At 44.9% G+C, this 23,322-nt stretch overlaps 1 protein-coding gene across 1 annotated transcript in view; it reads right to left on the bottom strand.

Moving 5' to 3' along the window:
* LOC139254271 (electrogenic aspartate/glutamate antiporter SLC25A12, mitochondrial-like) overlaps positions 1-23,322 on the bottom strand; it is a 169,748-nt gene that overhangs the window by 19,724 nt on the left and 126,702 nt on the right. Inside the window, exon 10 of the mRNA XM_070873658.1 lies at positions 7,744-7,884. Within this exon, the coding sequence (XP_070729759.1) occupies positions 7,744-7,884 (141 nt within the window). The remainder of the gene's footprint in view (positions 1-7,743; positions 7,885-23,322) is intronic.

Raw genomic sequence — 23,322 nt, forward strand, 5'->3', positions numbered from 1 at the left:
TCATTAGTAGCTCCTTTATAAAAGGGATTTTTATTTGTAAAAAATAGCTCTAAAAAGGTCAGTGTCTTAGCAAGTCAAAAAATAGAATAAAAATTAACTGACATGTAGCAGATTCTAAAGTCTAAGTTCATGTTTCTAAATTCACCATAAATTTCTTCCACGTTGCTAAATGAAAAATTCTGAATACATTCAGGATTGCCAAGATTAAAAATCTGAGGCAAGTTCTGAAAGTGACTGTGGTTCTAATTTATTTGAACTAAACTTTAGACAGAGAGTTATTAACTTCATAGAATACGATGGATCTGAACATCAAACTAAAACACAGTATACAAATAGAATACTTCATGGAGACCTGCGTGATACGATTTTTTTTCCACTCATCATCTCATAGGCAGTCCCTCGAAATCGAGGAAGACTTGCTTCCACTCAGTGAATTCTCAGGTGGCTGTACAGTCCAATACGGGAATTACAGTCTCTGTCGCAAGTGGGACAGACAGTCGTTGAAGTAAAGGGTGGATGAGGAGTCTGGTTTGCCCACACTCCTTCCGTTGCCTGCGCTTGTTTTCTGCATGCTCCCAGCGACGAGACTCGAGGTGCTAAGCGCCCTCCCGGATGCTCTTCCTCCACTTAAGGCAGTCTTTGGCCAAGGATTTCCAGGTGTCGGTGGGGATGTTGCACTTTATCGAGGAGACTTTGAGGGTGTTCTTGAAACGATTCCTCTGCCCACCTGTGGCTTGCTTGCCACGTAGGAATTCAGAGTAGAGCACTTGCTTTTGGAGTCTTGTGTCGGGCATGCGGACAATGTGGCCCGCCCAATGGAGCTGGTCGAGTGTGGTCAGTGCTTCGATGCTGGGGATGTTGGCCTGATCGAGAACACGGACGTTGGTGCGTCTATCCTCCCAGGGGATTTGCAGGATCTTGCGGAGACATCGTTAGTGGTATTTCTCCAGCGAATTGAGGTGTCCGCTGTATATGGCCCACGTCTGAGCCATACAGGAGAGCAGGTATCACTACAGCCCTGTAGACCATAAGCTTGGTGCCAGATTTGAGGGCCTGATCTTCGAACATTCTCTTCCTCAGGTAGCCAAAGGCTGCGCTGGTGCACTAGAGGTGGTGTTGGACCTCGTCGTCGATGTCTGCCCTTGCTGATAATAGGCTCCTGAGGTATGGAAAGTGGTCCTCGCCATCCAAGGCCGTGCCATGGATTTTGATGACCGGGTGGGGCAGTGCTGTGTAGCGGGGTCAGGTTGGTGGAGGACCTTTGTCTTATGGATGTTTAGGCCCATGCTTTCGTATGACTCAGTGAAGATGTTGACGATGGCTTGGAGTTCAGCCCCTGAATGTGAGCAGACGCAAGCGTCATCCGCCTACTGTAGTTCGACGACAGAGGTTGGGACAGTCTTGGATCTAGCCTGGAGGCGATGAAGGTTGAACAGGTCCCCACTGATTCTATAGTTTAGTTCCACTCCAGCGGGGAGCTTGTTGAGTGTGAGAAGGAGCATTGCAGCGAGGAAGATCGAGAAGAGGGTTGGCGCGATGATGCAGTTCTGCTTGACCCCGGTCCAGACGTGGATCGGATCTGTGGTGGATCCGTTGGTCAGGATCACAGCTTGCATGTCGGAGGATGGCGACAAACATTTGGGGGCAGCCGAAACGGAGGAGGATGCTCCATAGTCCCTTGCGGTTAACAGTGTCAAAGGCTTTTGAGAGGTCAAAGGCGGCCACGTACAAGGGTTGGTGCTGTTCCCTGCATTTCTCTTACAGTTGTCGTGCAGTGAAGATCATGTCCATTGTACCTGAAGCGGACAGAATCCGCACTGTGTCTCCAGGAGGAGCTCCTCAGCCACAGGGAGAAGACGGTTGGGGAGGATTCTAGCGATGACTTTCCCAGTGGCCGACAACAGGGAGTTTCCTCTGTAGTTGCTGCAGTCAGACTTGTCCCCTTTTTTAAAGATGATCATGATTACTGCATCTCTGAGATCTCCCGGCATGCTTTCCTCCTTCCAGATAAAAGTGATGAGGTTATGCATGCTAGCCAATCGCGCCTTTCCACCATACTTTAGTGCCTTAGTGGAGATTCCATCTGCTCCCGATGCCTTGTTGTTCTTGAGCTGTCGGATGGCCTTTTCTACCTTGTGCAGGGCTGGGGTTTTGCCGAGATGGTGGCAGGTATCATGCTGCGGGATGGAGTCGAGGATATTCTGCGAAGAGACGCTCAATCACTCAACCAGGAAACACCAGGACTGGTTTGATGAGAATTTCCACTAGTGATTCACCATATATCATACATAACGAGGTTACAAAAATCCTCCCAGCAGGTGCCATTGCTGCCCTGTTTACCCCTCCCAACCAAAATCTCACTTTCATAGCATTATGAATCATTTTAATTGTCTACATAAGTCTTTCTGAAAACAGAGAAGCCATAAATGGAAATAAAATTTTAAGTGTGGCTTAAGATACTCATTTTCTATAATGCATTAATCATTGCAGTGAAACATTATTAATTGCTGTATCAAATGTGTTAACATTTTCAAGAGTTTTAAAAATATAGAGGTAACAGCAACAGCAGCTTGTTCTGTTTCTGACTTTAGGTCATTGGGTAAGCATTGTATGAGGCTCATTTTCTTCCTAATATTAGGTAATGATTGGTCTTTAATATTCATTTTCTACATTTACACTATTATGTTCTGTGTTCTTTTAAATAAAATAGAAAAAAGTTAGAACATTCCTCATAAATCAAAAGCTTTACATGAACGATGTCACTTCACCCACTTCAAATGGGGCAGATTACTTCATAGCTTCACAAAAATTAGGATGGTGTAAACTGTTTTTTCTTTAAACGGTAAATTGAGTGCAAAGAAGTGTTGAGAAGAATTATCATTAACATTTATTAATTTAAAACAGACACCAAATACAAGACATGTAATTTTCATATTAATATTATAAATTTTATAAACACAGAAGCTTATATGATGTAATGCAGAATATAATGTGACATGATACAATATAATAAGTATCACTGTGGTATTGCAGTGAAGTTGTATTAATTGGATTCGTGTGTGGCATACTGGTGGTGGATGCCAGCAGTCAAGGAAGAATTAAAATAATAATGGCATAGCTGGGAAATAATTATATAAAAAGAAATAAGGAATGCAAGGGCATAGGGAAGTAGCATATAAATGAATAGAAACATAGAAAATAGGTGCAACAGTAGGCCATTCGGCCCTTCGAGCCTGCACCACCATTTAATATGATCATGGCTGATCATGCACATCAGTACCCCATTCCTGCTTTCTCTCCATACCCCTTGATCCCTTTAGCCGTAAGGGCCACATCTGACTCCCTTTTGGATATATCTAACAAACTGGCCTCAACAACTTTCTGTGGTAGAGAATTCTACAGGTTAACAACTCTGAGTGAAGAAGTTTCTCCTCATCTCGGTCCTAAATGGCTTACCCCTTATCCTTCGGCTGTGACCCCTAGTTCTGGACTTTCCCAACATCAGGAACATTCTTCCTGCATCTAACCTGTCCAATCCCGTCTGAATTTTATAGGTTTCTATGAGATCCCATCTCATTCTTCTAAATTCCAGTGAATATAAGCCTAGTCGATCAAGTCTTTCTTCATATGTCAGTCCTATCATCCCGGTCATCAGTCTGGTGAACCATCGCTGCACTCCCTCAATAGCAAAAATGTCCTTCCTCAGATTAGGAGACCAAAACTACACAATATTCAAGGTGTGGCCTCACCAAGGCCCTGCACAACTGTAGTAAGACTTCCCTGCTCCTATACTCAAATTCTCTCGCTATGAAGGCCAACATGCCATTTGCCTTCTACACTGCCTGCTGTACCTATATGCCAACTTTCAATGACTGATGTACCATGACACCCAGGTCTCATTTCACCTCCCCTTTTACTAATCTGTCACCATTCAGATAATAATCTGCCTTCCTGTTTTTACCACCAAAGTGGATTACCTCACATTTATCTACATTATATCGCATCTGCCATGTATTTGTCCACACACCTAACCTGTTCAAGTCACCCTGCAGCCTCTTAGCATCCTCCTCACAGCTCTCGCTGCCACCCAGCTTAGTGTCATCTGCAAACTTGGAGATATTACATTCAATTCCTTCATCTAAATCATTAATGTATATTGTAAAGAGCTGGGGTCCCAGCACTGAGCCCTGCGGTACTCCACTAGTCACTGCCTGCCATTCTGAAAAGGACCAGTTTATCCCGGCCCTTGGCTCCCTGTCTGCCAACCAGTTCTCTATCCACGTCAATACATTAACCCAATACCATGTGTTTTAATTTTGCACACTAATCTCTTATGTGGGACCTTGTCAAAAGCCTTTTGAAAGTCTAAATACACCACATCCACTGGCTCCCCCATTGTCCACTCTACTAGTTACATCCTAAAAAAATTCTACAAGATTTGTCAAGCATGATTTCCCTTTCATAAATCCATGCTGACTTGGACCGATCCTGTCACTGTTTTCCAAATGTGCTATTACATCTTTAATAATTGATTCCAACATTTTCCCCACCACCGATGTCAGGCTAGCCAGTCTATAATTCCCTGTTTTCTCTCTTCCTCCTTTTTTTAAAAAGTGGAGTTACATTAGCTACCCTCCAGTCCATTGGAACTGATCCCGAATCTATAGAATGTTGGAAAATGACCACCAAATCATCCATTATTTCTAGGGCCACTTCCTTAAGTACTCTGGGATGCAGACGATCAGGCCTTGGGGATTTATCAGCCTTCAATGCCATCAATTTTCCTAAAGCAATTTGCTGACTAATAAGGATTTCCTTTAGTTCCTCCTTCTCGCTAGACCCTCGGTCCCATAGTATTTCGGAAGGTTATTTGTGTCTACCTTAGTGAAGACAGAACCAAAGTATTTGTTCAAGTGGTCTGCCATTTCTTTGTTCCCGATTATAAATTCACCCGATTCTAACTAAGGGACCTACATTTATCTTCACTAATCTTTTTCTCTTCACGTATCTGTAGAAGCTTTTGGAGTCAGTTTTTATGTTCTCTGCTTACTCTCATATTCTATTTCCCCCCTCCTAATTAAACCCTTTGTCCTCCTCTGCTGAATTCTAAATTTCTCCCAGTCCTCAGGTTTGCTGCTTTTTTTGACCAATTTATATGCCTCTTCCTTGGATTTAACACGATTCCTAATTACCCTTCCAAGCCACGGGTGAGCCACCTTCCCCGTTTTATTTTTACGCCAGACAGGGATGTACAATTGTTGAAGTTCATCCATGTGATCTTTAAATGTCTGCCATTGCCTATCCGTCAACCCTTTAAGTATCATTCGCCAGTCTATCCTAGCCAAATCACGTCTCATACCGTTGAAGTTTCCTTTCTTTAAGTTCAGGACTCTAGTCTCTGAATTAACTATCACTCTCCATCTTAATGAAGAATTCTACCATATTATGGTCACTCTTTTCCAAGGGGCCTCGCACAACAAGATTGCTAATTAGTCCTTTCTCATTACACAACACCCAGTCGAGGATGGCAGCTCTCTAGTTGGTTCCTCGACATATTGGTCTAGAAAACCATTCCTAATACATAAGAACATAAGAATTAGGAACAGGAGTAGGCCATCTAGCCCCTCGAGCCTGCTCCGCCATTCAAAAAGATCATGGCTAATCTGGCCGTGGACTCAGCTCCACTTACCCGCCCGCTCCCCATAACCCTTAATTCCCTTATTGGTTAAAAATCTATCTGTGATTTGAATATATTCAATGAGCTAGCCTCAACTGCTTCCTTGGGCAGAGAATTCCACAGATTCACAACCCTCTGGGACAAGAAATTCCTTCTCAACTCGGTTTTAAATTGGCTCCCCCGTATTTTGAGGCTGTGCCCCCTAGTTCTAGTCTCCCCGACCCAATGGAAACAACCTCTCTGCCTCTATCTTGTCTATCCCTTTCATTATTTTAAATGTTTCGATAAGATCACCCCTCATCCTTCTGAACTCCAACGAGTAAAGACCCAGTCTACTCAATCTATCATCATAAGGTAACCCCCTCATCTCCAGAATCAGCCTAGTGAATCGTTTCTGTACCCCCTCCAAGGCTAGTATATCCTTCCTTATGTAAGGTGACCAAAACTGCACGCAGTACTCCAGGTGCGGCCTCACCAATAACCTGTACAGTTGCAGCAGGTCCTCCCTGTTTTTGTACTCCATCCCTCTCGCAATGAAGGCCAACATTCCATTCGCCTTCCTGATTACCTGCTGCACCTGCAAACTAACTTTTTGGGATTCATGCACAAGGACCCCCAGGTTCCTCTGCACCGCAGCATGTTGTAATTTCTCCCCATTCAAATAATACTCCCTTTTACTGTGTTTTTTTTTCCCCCAAGGTGGATGACCTCACATTTTCCGACATTGTATTCCATCTGCTAAACCTTAGCCCATTCGCCTAACCTATCTAAATCTCTTTGCAGCCTCTGTGTCCTCTACACAACCCGCTTTCCCACTAATCTTTGTGTCATCTGCAAATTTTGTTCCACTACACTCTGTCCCCTCTTCCAGGTCATCTATGCACACTCCAGAAAATCTTCCTCCACCGTATTGCTACCAGTTTGTTTAGCCCAATCTATATGTAGATTAGAGTAGGATAAAATGGTAAGAGGTTACAAGAAGGTTAATTAATGGGAAAGGCTCAGAGCGAAGTATATAAAAAAAAAAAGGATTGGGGACAGCGCTACTGACCAATGAAAATAAATGATCAAGAACAATTCTGGAGTGAAATAAATGAATAGGAGCGACTGAAGGTGGAAAGAATCAGAAATTTAAAACAAGAACGTAAATTGAATGGTAACTTGAAAAAATTCACAGATGGACTCGGAGACAGTGAAGTAAGTATTTAAATATTTTTCATTGGTTCCCGAGCGATCTGAGCTGATCAGCATGCTTCGTGCGCTGCCGATACATCACGCTATAAACACATAGGCCCTGAATTTGCGGTTGGAGGCTTCCCGTGGGTATCTGGTAGTCCGGGAGGTATGGAGATTCGTGGTCCTGGGCCTCTCCGGGCACCCGCAAGTAGACCCCATATGTATCTCAGGGTGCACGTGGTTCGTAAGCGCCCCAGAGATCACGTGGGCCAGCCCAAACAATAAAAGAAGGGAATCCCATTCATGCTTACGGGGATTCCATATGTACGGAATCTCCATAAGCATGAATGGGAATACCCCCCAAAATATATCTACAGGTCAAATAAGCAAAATAAAAAAATTACATTTAAAATTCATTAAAATGCAATTTAATTAAATATTTAAAACTCATTTTGTTTTTTGAAAAATAAATGTAAATATTTTAAAGCGGCTAAAATAAACCTTATTGTACAGGTTTTTTTAATGTATAAATGATTAAAAAAATATGAAAATAAATCATCAAACTCTTACGCGCCTGCTTTTACCAGGCATTCGCTAGGCAGAAGTTGGGCAAATAGTCCAATTCTCCGCCCAAGAATGCCCTTTTCCCGGGATGAGTTGGATCTGTCAAGATCCCTTACAGGCGAATGCGCACCTAGTACGTACCCGTAGGGGCCGCTAATTACGGGCCATGTAAATAGATAAATTCATTAAAACCGAATAATCTCAGAATTGATCTTAAAAAAAAAATCCTGTCCAAATTTTGTATCAATAACAAATTCAAATAACTTGTCCTTATACTAGGTTACTTGCAGTAATATAGCTTTAAATTATCACATGGAACCACCTACCTTGTACAAACCCAAAAATCCAAGGTCACGCATTACAGAAAGTGCACTGACTCTGGGACCTGTGGTAATCTCTCCTGCAACTTGTAATCGAATTTTCACTATTTCCAATGGATTTGTAAAGATTACTTGAGAAGCACCAGCCTGAAAGATGTACAAAAAAAAGTTTAAAATTCCTGATACAAGGCTCTATGCTAATTTTCACATATCCCAGTTTCCCATCATGATCTGTACAAACTCCTGTTGACATGTATAGATAGCCTTTTTTCAACAAATCTACCTTCAGGTTTTTAAAGACATTCCAGCAAACAATATTACTAACATAAATGCAGATGGATAGAAATGTAGTTACCACAGCAGCAGATATAATCATTAATTTTCCCAGTATGTTCCATAAAATAGGGACAAGGTGCAACAGAAGAAGAAAACCATTGAAACCATCCTTCCAAAGTGAATCATATCCATCATACCAAATATATCAGGACACCTAGCTAAACATATAATCTAACTACTAGAGTAAAGACAACCCCCAGCAAGTTCAGCAATGAGTGGCATCCAAGTTTACATCGAAGACTCATCTTCGATAGTAATCCAGAAGCAGGTCTGTGTTAAGGAAAAGTCCTGGTCTAGTCCAAAGTAATCTACAATTCACTTGACTGGGCCATATTCCAGATGATGCTCAGCAGGTCGTGCATGCTGGGGGTTATAAATGTCACGATAAAACAGGATACATTTGCCCGTGGCACAAACAGAGCGCTAAAAGTATGATTGTCCTTTACTCGTAGGATCTATTCCAAGAGGTGTACTAGTTAACCTTTTAATGTAGAGGGGGAGAAAAAGAGAAAGGAAAGGATTGCATTCATATAGCACCTTTCATGACTTCAGGACATCCGAAAGCACTTTAGAGCAAACAAAGTATTTTTGAAGTGTAGTCACTGCTGTAATGTAGGCAACACGGCAGGGAACAGTAGCATAGTGGTTATGTTACTGGACTAGTAATCCAGGGGCCTGGACTAATGATCTAGAGAAAGAAAGAAAGACTTGCATTTATATAGCACCTTTCACGACCACCAGACGTCCCAAAGTAGTTTACAGCCAATTAAGTACTTTTTTGAAGTGTAGTCACTGTTGTAATGTAGGAAACATGACAGCCAATATGCACTCAGCAAACTCCCACAAACAGCAATGGGATAATGACCAGATAATCAGTTTTTTGTTATGTTGATTGAGGGATAAATATTGGCTAGGACATATGAACATGAGAAATGAGGAGCAGAAGTAAGTCATACGGCCCCTTGAGCCTGCTCCGCCATTTAATACGATCATGGCTGATCCGATCATGGACTCAGATCCACTTCCCTGCCCACTCTCCATAACCCCTTATCGTTTAAGAAACTGTCTATTTCTGTCTTAAATTTATTCAATGTTCCAGCTTCCACAGCTCTGAGGCAGTGAATTCCACAGATCCATAACCCTCAGAAGAAATTTCTCCTCATCTCAGTTTTAAATGGGCGGCCCCTTGTTCTAAGATTATGTCCTCTAGTTCTAGTCTCTCCTATCAGTGGAAACATCCTCTCTGCATCCACCCCCTCATAATCTTATACGTTTCGATCAGATCACCTCTCATTCTTCTGAATTCCAGTGAGTCGAGGCCCAACCGACTCAACCTTTCCTCATAAGTCAACCTCCTCATCTCCGGAATCAACCTTGTGAATCATCTCTGAACTGCCTCCAAAGCAAGTATATCCTTTCGTAAATATGGAAACCAAAACTGCACGCAGTATTCCAGGTGTGGTCTCACCAATACCCTGTACAACTGTTGCAAGACTTCCCTGCTTTTAGACTCCATCCCCTTTGCAATAAAGGCCAACATTCCATTGGCCTTCCTGATCATTGTTGTACCTGCATACTAACCTTGTGTTTCATGCACAAGTACCCCAGGTCCCGCTATACTGTAGCACTTTGCAATCTTTCTCTATTTAAATAATAACTTGCTCTTTGATTATTTTTTTCTGCCAAAGTGCATGACATCACACTTCCCAACATTATACTCCATCTGCCAAATTTTTGCCCACTGACTTAGCCTGTCTTATGTCCTTTTGCAGATTTTGTGTGTCCTCCTCACATATTGCTTTTCCTCGCATCTTTGTATTGTCAGCAGCTCCCTGCTTTTCTTCAAAATAGTGTCATGAGATATTTTACATCCTGAGAGCAGACATGGCCTCGGTTTAACATCTCATCCGAAAGATGGCACCTCCGACAGTACAGCACTCCCTCAGCACCGCACTGGATTTTTGTACTCAAGTCTCTGGAGTGGGACTTGATAGCCCCCCAACCTTCTGACTCAGAGGCGAGGGTGCTACCAACTGAGCCACTGGATAACATAGAAAATAGGTGCAGGAGTAGGCCATTCAGCCCTTCGAGTCTGCACCTTCAATATGATCATGGCTGATCATGCATTTCAGTATCCCATTCCTGTTTTTTCTCCATACCCCTTGATCTCTTTAGCCGTGAGGGCCACATCTAACTTCCTTTTGAATATATCCAATGAACTGGCCTCAACAACTTTCGGTGCGAAGAGAATTCCACATGCCCACAACTTTGAGTGAAGAAGTTTCTCCTCATCTCAGTCTTAAATGGCTTACCCCTTATCCTTAGAATGTGACCCCTGGTTCTGGAATTCCCCAACATCGGGAACATTCTTCCTGCATCTAACCTGTCCAATCCCGTCAGAATTTTATATGTTTCTATGAGATCCCCTCTCATTCTTGTAAATTCCATTGAATACAAGCCTAGTCGATCCAGTCTTTCTTCATGTGTCAGTCCCTCATCCCAGAAATCAGTCTGGTGAACCTTCGCTGCACTCCCTCAATAACAAGAATGTCCTTTCTCAGACTAGGAGACCAAAGGTGTACACAATATTCAAGGTGTAGCCTTACTAAGGCCCTGTACAACTGTAGTAAGACCTCGCTGCTCCTATATTCAAATCCTCTCGCTATGAAGGCCAACATGCCATCTGCTTTCTTTACTGCCTGCTGCACCTGTATGTCAACCTTCAATGACTGATGTACCATGACACTCAGGTCTCGTTGCACCTCACCGCTTTACCAATCTGTCACCATTCAGATAATAATCAGTCCTCCTGTTTTAACACCAAAGTGGATAACCTCACATTTATCCACATTATACCGCATCTGCCATGTATTTGCCCACTCACCTAACCTGTCCAAGTCACCCTGCAGCCTCTTAGCATCTTCCTCACAGCTCACACTGCCACCCAGCTTAGTGTCATCTGCAAACTTGGAGATATTACATTCAATTCCTTCGTCTAAGTCATTAATGTATATTGTAAATAGCTGGGGCCCCAGCACTGAACCTTGCGGTACCCCATTAGTCACTGCCTGCCATTCTGAAAAAGACCCGTTTATTCCTACTCTCTGCTTCCTGTCTGCCAATCAGTTCTCTATCCACGTCAGTACATTACCCCCAATACCATGTGCTTCAATTTAGCACACTAATCTACTAGTTACATCCTCAAAAAAGTCTACAAGATTTGTCAAGCATGATTTCCCTTTCATAAATCCATGCTGACTTGGACCAATTCTGTCACTGTTTTCCAAATGCGCTGCTATTACATCTTTAATAATTGATTACAACATTTTCCCCACCACCGATGTCAGGTTGACCGATCTATAATTCCCTGTTTTCTCTCCCTCCATTTTTAAAAAGTGTGGTTACATTAGCTACCCTCCAGTCCATAGGAACTGATCCAGAGTCCATAGAATGTTGGAAAATGACCACCAATGCATCCACTATTTCTAGGGCCACTTCCTTACGTACTCTGGGATGCAGACTATCAGGCCCTGGGGATTTATCGGCCTTCAATCCCATCAATTTCCCGAACAAATTTGCTGACTAATAAGGATTTCCATTAGTTCCTCCTTCTCGCTAGACCCTCGTTCCCCTTGTATTTCCGGAAGATTATTTGTGTCTTCCTTCTTGAAGACAGAACTAAAGTATTTGTTCAATTGGTCTGCCATTTCTTTGTTCCCCATTATGACTTCATCAGATTCTGATTGTAAGGGACCTACATGAGTTTAAATCCCACCATGGCAACTGGGGAATTTAAATTCAGTAAATTAAATAAATCTGGATTTTTTTTAAAAAGCTACCATCAGTAATGGTGACCATAAAACTATCGGATTGTCGTAAAAACCCATCTGGTTCGCTAAGCTGATTTTGAGGGGTTGAGAATAGAACTTGGGAAAATAAAATGAGCAACAATATCAGTAAACAAAGATTTAGAACAACAATGGGAAACATTTAAAATAGTGTTCAACAGAGTGCAGGAACAATATATTCCGCTAAAAGGAAAGAACAAATTAAACACTAATGAGACTCCATGGATGAATAAAGCCATGGGGGAACAATTGAGGGTAAGGAAAGAGGCATACATTAAGTACAGAGACAGCAGGTGAGTGCATGATAAAGAATATGAAGAGATTAGGAGAGAAGTCAAAAATACAATTAGGAAGGCAAAGAGGAACTATAAAATTCAATTATCAAGGAACATAAAACAAAATGGTAAAATATTTTACAGGTACATCAACAAAAAAAAGGAAGGTTGGAATGGGAATAGGACCATTAAGGGATAGACAGGATAATACCACAGGTAACGATAGAGATGGCAGACATATTAAATTATTATTTTGCTTCAGTATTTACCAAGGAAATAGAACAGGTAGTTGAGATGTTGAGATTAGTAATGAGATAAGTGCATTTAAAATAAAGGGGGGGATATATTAAATAAACAAATCAAACTCAAAGAGGATAAAACCCCTGGTCCAATCCACGCATTTTAACCCCTGGTCCAATCCACACATTTTAAAAGAAACTAGGGAAGAGATAGAAAAAGGGGAATACCAGAGGACTGGCGGATAGCTGATGTAATACATATATTTAAGAAGGGGGATAGAACATGTCCAGGGAATTATAGACCAGTCAGCTTAACATTGGTGGTCGGAAAAATAATGGAATCCCTACGAAAGGAGAATAGATAACATCTAGACACCAAAAATACAATGAATAGTCAGGATGGATTTCAAAAGGGAAAGTCTTGCTTGACCAACTTCAGTGAATTGTTTTAAGAGGTAACAGAGAAAGTAGACAATGGTAATGCAGTAGATGTAATTTATCTAGATTTTCAAAAGGCTTTCGATAAGCTGCCCCATAATAGACCGATGAACAAGGTCAGAGAATGCGGAGTCAGGGGACAAGTAGCATAATGGATAACTAGCTGGTTTCAAGACAAAGCAGAGAGCAGGGATAAAAGGTAGCTATTTACAGTGGCAGAAGGTGGGTAGTGATCTTCCACAAGGATCAGTGCTGGGACCACTGTTGTTCACAATTTATATTAACAATTTAGATTTTGGAATCAAAAACACAATTTCTAGATTTGTAGAGGACACCAAATTGGGGGGTGATAATCAATACTGAGGAGGACTGCAACAAGGACATTAATAAACTTGCAGAATGGGCAAATAATTGGCAAATGAAGTTCAATACAGATAAATGTGAGTTATTACATTTTGGTAGGAAGAATAAGGAGGCCACTTATTACTTGGAGGGTGCGAGTCTCGGTGGAGTTGAGGAACAATGGGATCTCAGAGTACAAATACACAAATCACACAAAGTTACGACACAGGTTAGTAAGGCCGTTACAAAAAAGCAAACCAAGCACTATGGTTTATTTCTAGAGGTATAGAATTGAAAAATAGGGAAGTTATGCTAAAATTCTTTCGAACCTTGGTTAGAGCACACTTGAGTACTGCGTAAAGTTTTGGTCACCATATTATAAAGAGGATATAGAGGCACTGGAGAGGGTGCAGACATGATTTACAAGGATACCACCAGAAATGTGAGGGCATATATGAAAATACATGAAAAGGATGAACAGGCTTGGTCTTTTTTCTCTGGAAAAAAGGTTAAGGGATGACCTAATAGAGGTCTTTAAAATTATGAAAGGTTTTGATAGAATGGATACAGAGAGAATGTTTCCACTTGTGGGGAAGAGCATAACTCGAGGCCATCAATATAAGATAGTCACCAAGAAATCCAATAGGGAATTCAAAAGAAACTTCTTTACCCAAAGAGAGGCGAGAATGTGGAACTCGCTACCACAGGGAGTGGTTGAAGCGAATAGCATTTAAGGGGAGGCTAGACAAGCATATGAGGGAGAAGAGAAGAGGGTTCTGCTGATAGATTTAGATGAGGAAAGATGGGAGGAGATTGGAGTGGAGCATAAACGCGAGCATGGACTGGGTAGGCCGAATGGACGGTTTCTGTGCCTTTTATCGGATGGAATCCTATGTAATGTCCTTTGGGGAAGGAAATCTGCAATCCTGACCTGGTCTGGTCTATATGTAACTGCAGCCCTACAGCAATATGGTTGACTCTTGGCCTAGCAAGCCTCTCAGTTGTAACAGACCACTACAAAAAACAAAAAAAACGGATAGACAACCCGCCATCGACCTAGGCACCGGCTTCGGACACAACAAAAGCACACCCAGCCTAGTAGACCCTGCAACGTCCTTCTCACTATCATCTGGGGATGTACCCACCAGCAGGACAGATCCACCAGAGATGGTGGCACAGTGGTCCTCAACATTGACTCCAGACCCCTTAAAGTCTCATGGCTTCAGGTCAAGCATAGGCAAGGAAATCTCCTGCTGATTACCACCTATTGCCCTCCCTCAGCTGATGAATCAGTACTCCATGTTGAACACCACTTGAGGGTAGAGCAAGAACACAGAATGTACTCTGGGTGAGAGATTTCAATGTCCATCACCAAGAGTGGCTCGGTAGCACCACTACTGACCGAGCCCTGAAGGACATAGCATCACCATCATCATAGGCAGTCCCTTGATATCGAGGAAGACTTGCTTCCACTCCCTGTGAGTTCTTTGATGGCTGAACAGTCCGATACGAGAGCCACAGACCCTGTTACAGGTGGGACAGATATTCATGACAGACTGCCGCATGTCAGAGAGTGGAGAGCACCAGTTCAAACTGTCACGGGACGGGGGCGTGGAGAGCACGAGTTCCAATTGTCGCAGGAGAGAGGAAGTGGAGAGCACCAGTTCCAACTGTCACAGGACAGAGTGGAAAGCACCAGTTCCAACTGTCACAGGAGCATCCAGTCGTGCCCCGGTAGCTGCCCCCAAATGGGGTGTGGAGTGTGGGAAATTGCACTCCGCTTCCGTTGAGGGGTGGCAAGGCCAAGTCTGTGGCGGGAGCAGGACTTGCACGCTGGGGGCTAAAATTCCCTGCCCCAGAAGGTTACCGCCCCCAAGATAGGAGCCTGTGCGGGGAGGCAGAGGGAAGTTGAGGGGAGACGGGGGCGGGGGATGGAGGGGAGAGTGGTGGAGTTGGGGGGCGGAGAAACCCAGGGCGATGGACAGGAGGGGCCACATTGCAGCGGAGGTCTGGGGGGGCGAGGTGTGTTGGAGGGGCGGGCCTGGGGGCTCTGTGCCTAGGTGCGGGGAATGTTCAGAGTGGGGTGGACGGGTTGACTGCACAGATGGCGGTTGGTGGATGTGGTGTTGTTGGTGTCGCGGGGGCGTGGCTCCAGGGTGGCCGGGGCTGGAGGCTCGACATCCGTGGGTGTTCGGCATTTGGAAAGGATTCTGACAGGACAGGGCGGGTTGGGTGCGGGGGGAGTGTTCCCGTTGTTGGGTGGGTCCGGAGCTGGGGTGGGGGGGGGGGGGGGCACGCTCTTGGGATGGGGGGTGGGCTGTTTGGGGCTGGGATTGGGAGAGACTTCTTCACTCGGGGAGTTGTTGGCCTGTGGGGTTCCCTGCCGCGGAGAGTTGTTGATGCCAGTTCATTGGATGTGTTCGGGAGGGAGTTGGATGTGGTCCTTGCGGCTGGGGGGGGGGGGGGGGTCGGGGGCGTGGGGGGGAAGGTGCTGGGGTGAGTGATCAGCCATGATCTTGTTGAATGGCCTATTCCTGCACCTATTTTCTATGTTTCATCGAGGGAAAGGATCGGTGGGGCTGGTTTGCCACGTGCTCCTTCCGCTGCCTGCTCTTGGCCACTTCACGCTCTTTGCGTTGAGACTCTAAGAGCTCAACGCCCTCCCAGATGTACTTTCTCCACCTCGGGCGGCCTTCGGTCAGGGTCTCCCAGGTGTCAGTGGTGATGTCGCACTTTACCAGGGAGGCTTTGAGGGTGTCCTTTTCACGTTTCCGCTATCCTCCTTTGGCTCGTTTACCACGAAGGAGCACCGCATAAAGCATTTGCTTAGGGAGTCTCGTATCTGGCATGCGAACTATGTGGCCTGCCCAGTGAAGCTGATCGAGTGTGGTCAGTGCTTCAATACTGGGGATGTTAGCCTGGTCGAGGACACTGATGTTGGTCCGCTTGTCCTCCCAGAGGATTTGCAGGATCTTGCGGAGACATCGTATCGTCGGTGATATATCTCCAGTGACTTGAGGTGCCTTCTATACATCGTTCATGCCTCAGATCCATACAGGAGGGCAGGTATTACCACAGCCCTGTAGACCATGAGCTTAGTGGTAGATTTGAGGGCCTGGTCTTCAAACACACTTTTCCTCAGATGGCCGAAGGCTGCACTGGCACACTGGAGGCGATGTTGAATCTCCGCATCAATGTCTGCCTTTGTTGATAAGAGGCTCCCAAGATATGGGAAATGGTCCATGTTATTGAGGGCCGCGCCGTGAATCTTGGCGGGGACAGGCTGGTGGAGGACCTTTGTCTTACGGATGTTAAGCGTAAGGCCCATGCTTTCATATGCCTCAGTGAAGACATTGACTATATCCTGGAGTTCAGCCTCTGAATGTGCGCAGACGCAGGCATCATCCGCATACTGCAGCTCAACGACAGAGGTTGGGGTGATCTTGGACCTGGCTTGGAGGCGGCGTAGGACACAGCTGCCAGACTAGGACTGCACAGGTAGTGTGAGAACCAACATGAGGGAAAAACCTACTTGACCTCGTCCTTGCCAATCCACCTGTCGCAGATGCATCTGTCCATGATAGCATTGGTAGCAGTCACCACAACACAATCCTTGTGGAGACAAGTCCCGCTTTCAAACTGAGGACACCCTCCATCGTGTTGTGTGGCACTACCACGGTGCAAAATAGGATAGATTTAGAACCGATCTAGCAGTTCAAAACTAGGCATCCACGAGGCGCTGAGCGCCATCAGCAGCAGCACGATTGTATTCCACCACAATCTGTAACCTGGCATATCCCTCATTCTACCATCACCATCAAGCCAGGTAACCATCAGAACAGGAGTAGGCCATTGAGCCCCTTGAGCCTGAACTGCCATTCAGTGAGAGCATGGTTGATCTGCAACTTAACTCCATATACATGACATTGGCCCATATCCCTTAATACCTTTGGTTAAGAAAAAGCTATCAATCTCCAATTTAAAATTAATTGATCTAACATCAATTGCCATTTGTGGAAGAGTTTTCCAAACTTCTACCACGCTTTGTATGCAGAAGTGTTTCCTAATTTCACTCCTATGCCCCCTAGTCCTAGAATCACCAACCAGTGGAATTAGTTTCTCTCTACCCTATCTGTTTCCCTTAATATCTTGAAAACTTCGACCAGATCATCCTTTAACCTCCTAAATTCAAGGGAATACAACTCTGATTTGTGTAATCTTTCCTCGTAATGTAACCCTTGGGAGTCATAAAAACATAAGAAATAGGAGCAGGAGTAAGCCATAGGACCCCTCAAGCTTGCTCCGCCATTTAATACGATCATAGCTGATCCGATCATGGAATCAGATCCACTTCCCTATAACCTCGTATTCCCTTAAGAAACTGTCTATATCCGTCTTAAATTTATTCAATGTCCCAGCTTCCACAGCTCTCTAAGGCAGTGAATACCACAGATTTACAACCCTCAGAAGAAATTTCTCCTCATCTCAGTTTTAAATGGGCGGCCCCTTATTCTAAGATTATGCCCCCTAGTTCTAGTCTGCCCTATCAGTGGAAACATTCTCTCTGCATCCACCTTATCAAGCCCCCTCATAATCTTATACATTTCGATAAGATCACCTCTCATTTTTCTGAATTCCGATGAGTAGAGGCCCAACCTACTCAACCTTTCCGCATAAGTCAACCCCCCTGGAATCAACCTTGTGAACCTTCTCTGAACTGCCTTCAAAGTATATCCTTTTGTAAATATGGAAACCAAAACTCCACGCAGTATTCCAGGTGGGGCCTCAGCAATACCCTGTATAACTGTAGCAAGGCTTCCCTGCTTTTATACTCCAGTCCCTTTGCAATAAAGGCCAACATTCCATTGATCTTCCTGATTACTTGCTGTACCTGCATACTAACCTTTTGTATTTCATGCACAAGCACCCCCAGGTCCCGCTGTACTGCGACACTTTGCAATCTTTCTCCATTTAAATAATAACTTGCTCTTTGATTTTTTTCTGCCAAAGTGCATGACCTCACACTTTCCAACATTATACTCCATCTTCCAAATTTTTGCCCACTCACTTAGCCTGTCTATATCCTTTTGCAGATTTTTTGTGTCCTCCACACACATTGCTTGTCCTCCCATCTTTGTATCATCAGCAAACTTGGCTACGTTACACTCGGTTCCTTCTTCCAAGTCGTTAATATAGATTGTAATTATCAAAGAATATAATTATAATTCTAGTAAACCTACACTGCACTCCCTCCAAGGCCAATATATCCTTCCTACAGTGTGGCGCCCAGAACTGCTCACAGTACTCCAGATGTGATCTAGCCATGGGTTTTGTATAGCTGCAGCATAACTTCTACCCCCTTGTATTCTAGTCCTCTAGTGGATGACCTCACATTTGCTTACATTAAAATCAATTTTCCATAATTTTTCCCATTCACTTAATCCGTCGATAGCCCTCTAATTTTATGCTTTCATCTACACTGCCTACAATGCCGCCTATCTTTGTGTCATCGGCAAATTTGGATATATGACTTTCTATGGCATCATCCAAGTCGTTAATAAATACTATGAACCTGACCAACCCTGGTTCACTGATGAATACAGAAGAGCATAGCAGGAGCAGCACCAGGCATACATAAAAATGAGGTGCCAACCTGGGGAAGCTGCAACACAGGACAACATGCATGCTAATTAGCAGAAGCAGTATGCTATAGACAGAGGTCAGTGATCCCACAACCAACGGATCAAATCAAAGCTCTGCAGTCCTGTCACATCCAGTCGTGATTGGTGGACCATTAAACAACTATTGGGAGGAGAAGGATCCATAAATATCCATCTTCAATGGCAGAGCCCAGCATGCGAGTTCAAAAGACAAGTCTGAAACGTTTGCAACCACCTTCAGCCAGAAGTGCCAAGTAGATGCTCCATATCGGCCTCCTCCTAAGATTCCCACCATCACAGAAGCCAGTCTTCTGCCAATTCAATTCACTTCGTGATATCAAGATACGGCTTAGCGCACAGCAAAGGCTATGGGCTCCGACAACATTCTGGCAGTACAACTACAACGTTGGCATCTTCCCAATGATGTGGAAAATTGCCCAGGTATGACTTGTCCACAAAAGGCAGGACAAACCCAGTCCAGTCAATTACCGGCCCATCAGTCTACTCTCAATCAGTAGCAATGTGATGAAGACGTCATTGACAGTGCTATCAAGTGGCACTTACTCACCAATAACCCTGCTTACCGATGCTCAGTTTGAGTTCTGCAAAGACCACTCTGCTCCAAACCTCATTACAGCCTTAATCCAAACATGGACAGAAGAACTGAATTCCAGTTGAGGTCAGAGTGACTACCCTTGACATCAAGGCAGCATTTGACCAAGTGTGGCACCAAGGCGCCCCAGTAAAATTGAAGTCAATGGGAATCAGGGATAAAACTCTCCACTGCTCGAGTCATACCTAGCACAAAGGATGATGATTGTTGTTGGCGGTCAATCATCTCAGCCCCATCCCTGCAGGAGTTCCTCAGGGCAGGGTCCGAGGCCGAACCATCTTCAGCTGCTTCATCAATGGCCTTCCCTCCATCATAAGGTCAGAAGTAGGGATGTTCGCTGATGACTGCACAGTATGCAGTTCAATTCGCAACTCCTCAGATAATGAAGCAGTCTATCCTTGCATGCAGCAAGTCCTGGGTGACATTTAGGCTTGGGCTGATAAGTAGCAAGTAACATTCATGCCTCACAAGTACCAGGCAATGACTATCTCCAACAAACGAGTCTTAACCATCGCCCCCTCACATTCAACAGCATTACCATCACCGAATGCCCCACCATTATCCTGGGAGTCACCATTGACCAGAAATGTAACTGGGCCAGCCACATAAATAATGTGGCTACAAGAGCTGGTCAGAGGCCAAGGCGCTGAAATTGGCCATCGCCGGAAACACGGCATGCCTGTTCAGCTGTTTTCATCGCCGCAATGGATGCGGTGGCCTTGAGCGAAATTCCGCTTTTTTCCCCCCAGGGGCTCTGAGGAGTTACGAATTGAACTGAATACTGTGCAGTCATCAGCAAACATCCCCACTTCTGACCTTATGATGGAGGGAAGGTCATTGATGAAGCAGCTGAAGCTGAAGATGGTTGGGCCTAGGACCCTGCCCTGAGGGACTCCTGCAGGGATGGGACTGAGATGATTGACTGCCAACAACCACAATCATCATCCTTTGTGCGAGATATGACTCGAGCAGTGGAAAGTTTTACCCCCGATTCCCATGGACTTCAATTTTACTAGGGCGTCTTGGTGCCACACTTGGTCAAATGCTGCCTTGATATCAAGGATAGTCACTCTGTCCTCACCTGGAATTCAGCTCCTGTCCATGTTTGGATTAAGGCTGTAATGAGGTCTGGAGCCGAGTGGTCCTTGCGGAACTCAAACTGAGCATCGGTAAGCAGGTTATTGGTGAGTAAGTGCCACTTGATAGCCCTGTCAACGACGTCTTCATCACATTGCTGATGATTGAGAGTAGTCATAATGGGGGCGGAAGTGCAGCAGCGAGCAGAAGTTCACGCACTAGCAGAGAGCAGAAGTTCACACACTAGAGGGGCAGAGATGGGTGGGGGGGACGGGCGGGTTTTCGCTGCAGTTACTAATCAGCGTAGTGCTGATGACGCCATCGTGCTGGCGCATCACCACGTCACTTAAAGGAGAGGGCCGGTGCGAACTCTGCATTTATTTTAGTTAGGCCCACTGGGCTACCAGGGAGAGTTTCGGCCTAGAGCGGGTGCCAGGCTGCCTGTTAGTGGTCCGGCCAAACCCGGGGCCATAATTTATGGCCCGACCTGGTGACTAAAAAAAAGGCACTGCTGCAGCGGTGGATCGGTTAGGTGAGTGGGCAAATGAAGTATAATGTGGATAAATGTGAGGTTATCCACTTTGGTGGTAAAAACAGAGACAGACTATTATCTGAATGGTGACAGATTAGGAAAAGGGGAGGTGCAACGAGACCTGGGTGTTATGGTACATCAGTCATTGAAGGCTGGCATACAGGTACAGCAGGCGGTTAAGAAAGCAAATGACATGTTGGCCTTCATAGCGAGGCGATTTGAGTACAGGGGCAGGGAGGTGTTACTACAGTTGTACAGGGCCTTAGTGAGGCCACACCTGGTGTATTGTGTACAGTTTAGGTCTCCTAACTTGAGGAAGGACATTCTTGCTATTGAGGGAGTGCAGCGAAGGTTCACCAGACTGATTCTCGGGATGGTGGGATTGACATATCAAGAAAGACTGGATCAACTGGGCTTGTATTCACTGGAGTTCAGAAGAATGAGAGGGGACCTCATAGAAACGTTTAAAATTCTGATGGGTTTAGACAGGTTAGATGCAGGAAGAATGATCCCAATGTTGGGGAAGTCCAGAACCAGGGGTCACAGTCTAAGGATAAGGGGTAAGCCATTTAGGACCGAGATGAGGAGAAACTTCTTCACCCAGAGAATGGTGAACCTGTGGAATTCTCTACCACAGGAAGTTGTTGAGGCCAATTCACTAAATATATTCAAAAAGGAGTTAGATGTAGTCCTTACTACTAGGGGGATCAAGGGGTATGGCGAGAAAGCAGGAATGGGGTACTGAAGTTGCATGTTCTGCCATGAACTCATTGAATGGTGGTGCAGGCTCGAAGGGACGAATGGCCTACTCCTGCACCTATTTTCTATGTTTCTACGTTTCTAATTGCGGCCACGCCATTTTACAAACAGTGCACCGGCAGAAAAAATTGCTCGTGGCACCGAGCGGCAACATTTTCTCCATGGAATTTCGCGTTCGGGGGGCGGGGAGGAAACATTGGCAGTGCGTGCTCTGATGACGCACTTAAGACGGATTGGTAGCAGCGGGGCGGAAGTGGGGAAGAGCGGGTCACCGCCGGGATACCACAGAATGGCAATTTTCAAAATAGCGCCCATTCCATGAAAAATCGACGGCCATTCCACTCTGCAGTCTGGCCGCCAATTTCCGGCGGCAACAAGCCTTAACAAAAAGGGCAATTTTGGCCCCGAAGTATTCTACTGTTGAGTGTCTCACCTCCCGACTCCCCAAAGCCTTTTCATCATCTACAAGGCATAAGTCAAGAGTGTGATGGAATACTCCCACTTGCCTGAATGAGTACAGCTCCAACTACACACAAGAAGCTTGACACCATCCAGGACAAAGCAGCCCGCTTGACGGACAACCCAACTACCACCATAAACATTCACTCCCTCCACCACCGGGGCTGCAGTATGCACTGCAGCAACTCGCCAAGGCTTCTTCAACAGCATCTGCCAAATCTGTGACCTCTGCCACCTAGAAGGACAAGGGCAGCAGGTGCATGGGAACACCATCACCTGCAAGTTGCCCTCCAAGTTGCACAGCATCGTGACTTGGAAATATATAGTCGTTCCTTCATCATCACTGGGTCAAAATCCTGGAACTCCCTCCCTGACAGCACTGTGGGAGTACCTTCACCACACGGACTGCAGCAGTTCAAGGCAGCGCCATCTTCTCAAGGGCAATTAGGGATGAGCAATAAATGTTGGCCTTGCCAGCGATCCCACATCCCAGGAATAAAAAAAAACACAATTTGCGCACAGCAAGGTTCCACAAATAACAATGACCAGCTAATCTGTTTTGGTGATGTTGCTTGAGGAATATATATTTGAAATAGTGCTATGGGATCTTTTACATCCACCTGAGAGGCAGGGTTAACATCTCATCAGAAAGACAGCACCTCTGACAGTGCACCACTCTCAGTCGTGCACTTGAGTGTCAGGCTAAATTTTGTGCTCAAGTCTCTGGAGTGGGGCTTGACCTCACAACTTTCTGACTCCGAGATGAGAGTGTTACCACTGAGCCATGACTAACACCAATATACAAGAGTACAAGCTATAATCCCCTCGTCGTTCAGTAATTCTGCCACTTTATAAAGTTGCATAACCCACTTATGCTGCTACCAACTGTTTAAGAGGAAGGTGATGAAAGTGCTTGCTTGAGCAAATAAGACATTTGCTTTACACATTATGAACATCTGACTGGCTTATGTTACTGATGTCTCCAATAGCAGCCTGAAATTATCCAG

Source organism: Pristiophorus japonicus, chromosome 3 (assembly GCF_044704955.1).
Source record: "Pristiophorus japonicus isolate sPriJap1 chromosome 3, sPriJap1.hap1, whole genome shotgun sequence".
Taxonomy (NCBI): domain Eukaryota; kingdom Metazoa; phylum Chordata; class Chondrichthyes; family Pristiophoridae; genus Pristiophorus; species Pristiophorus japonicus.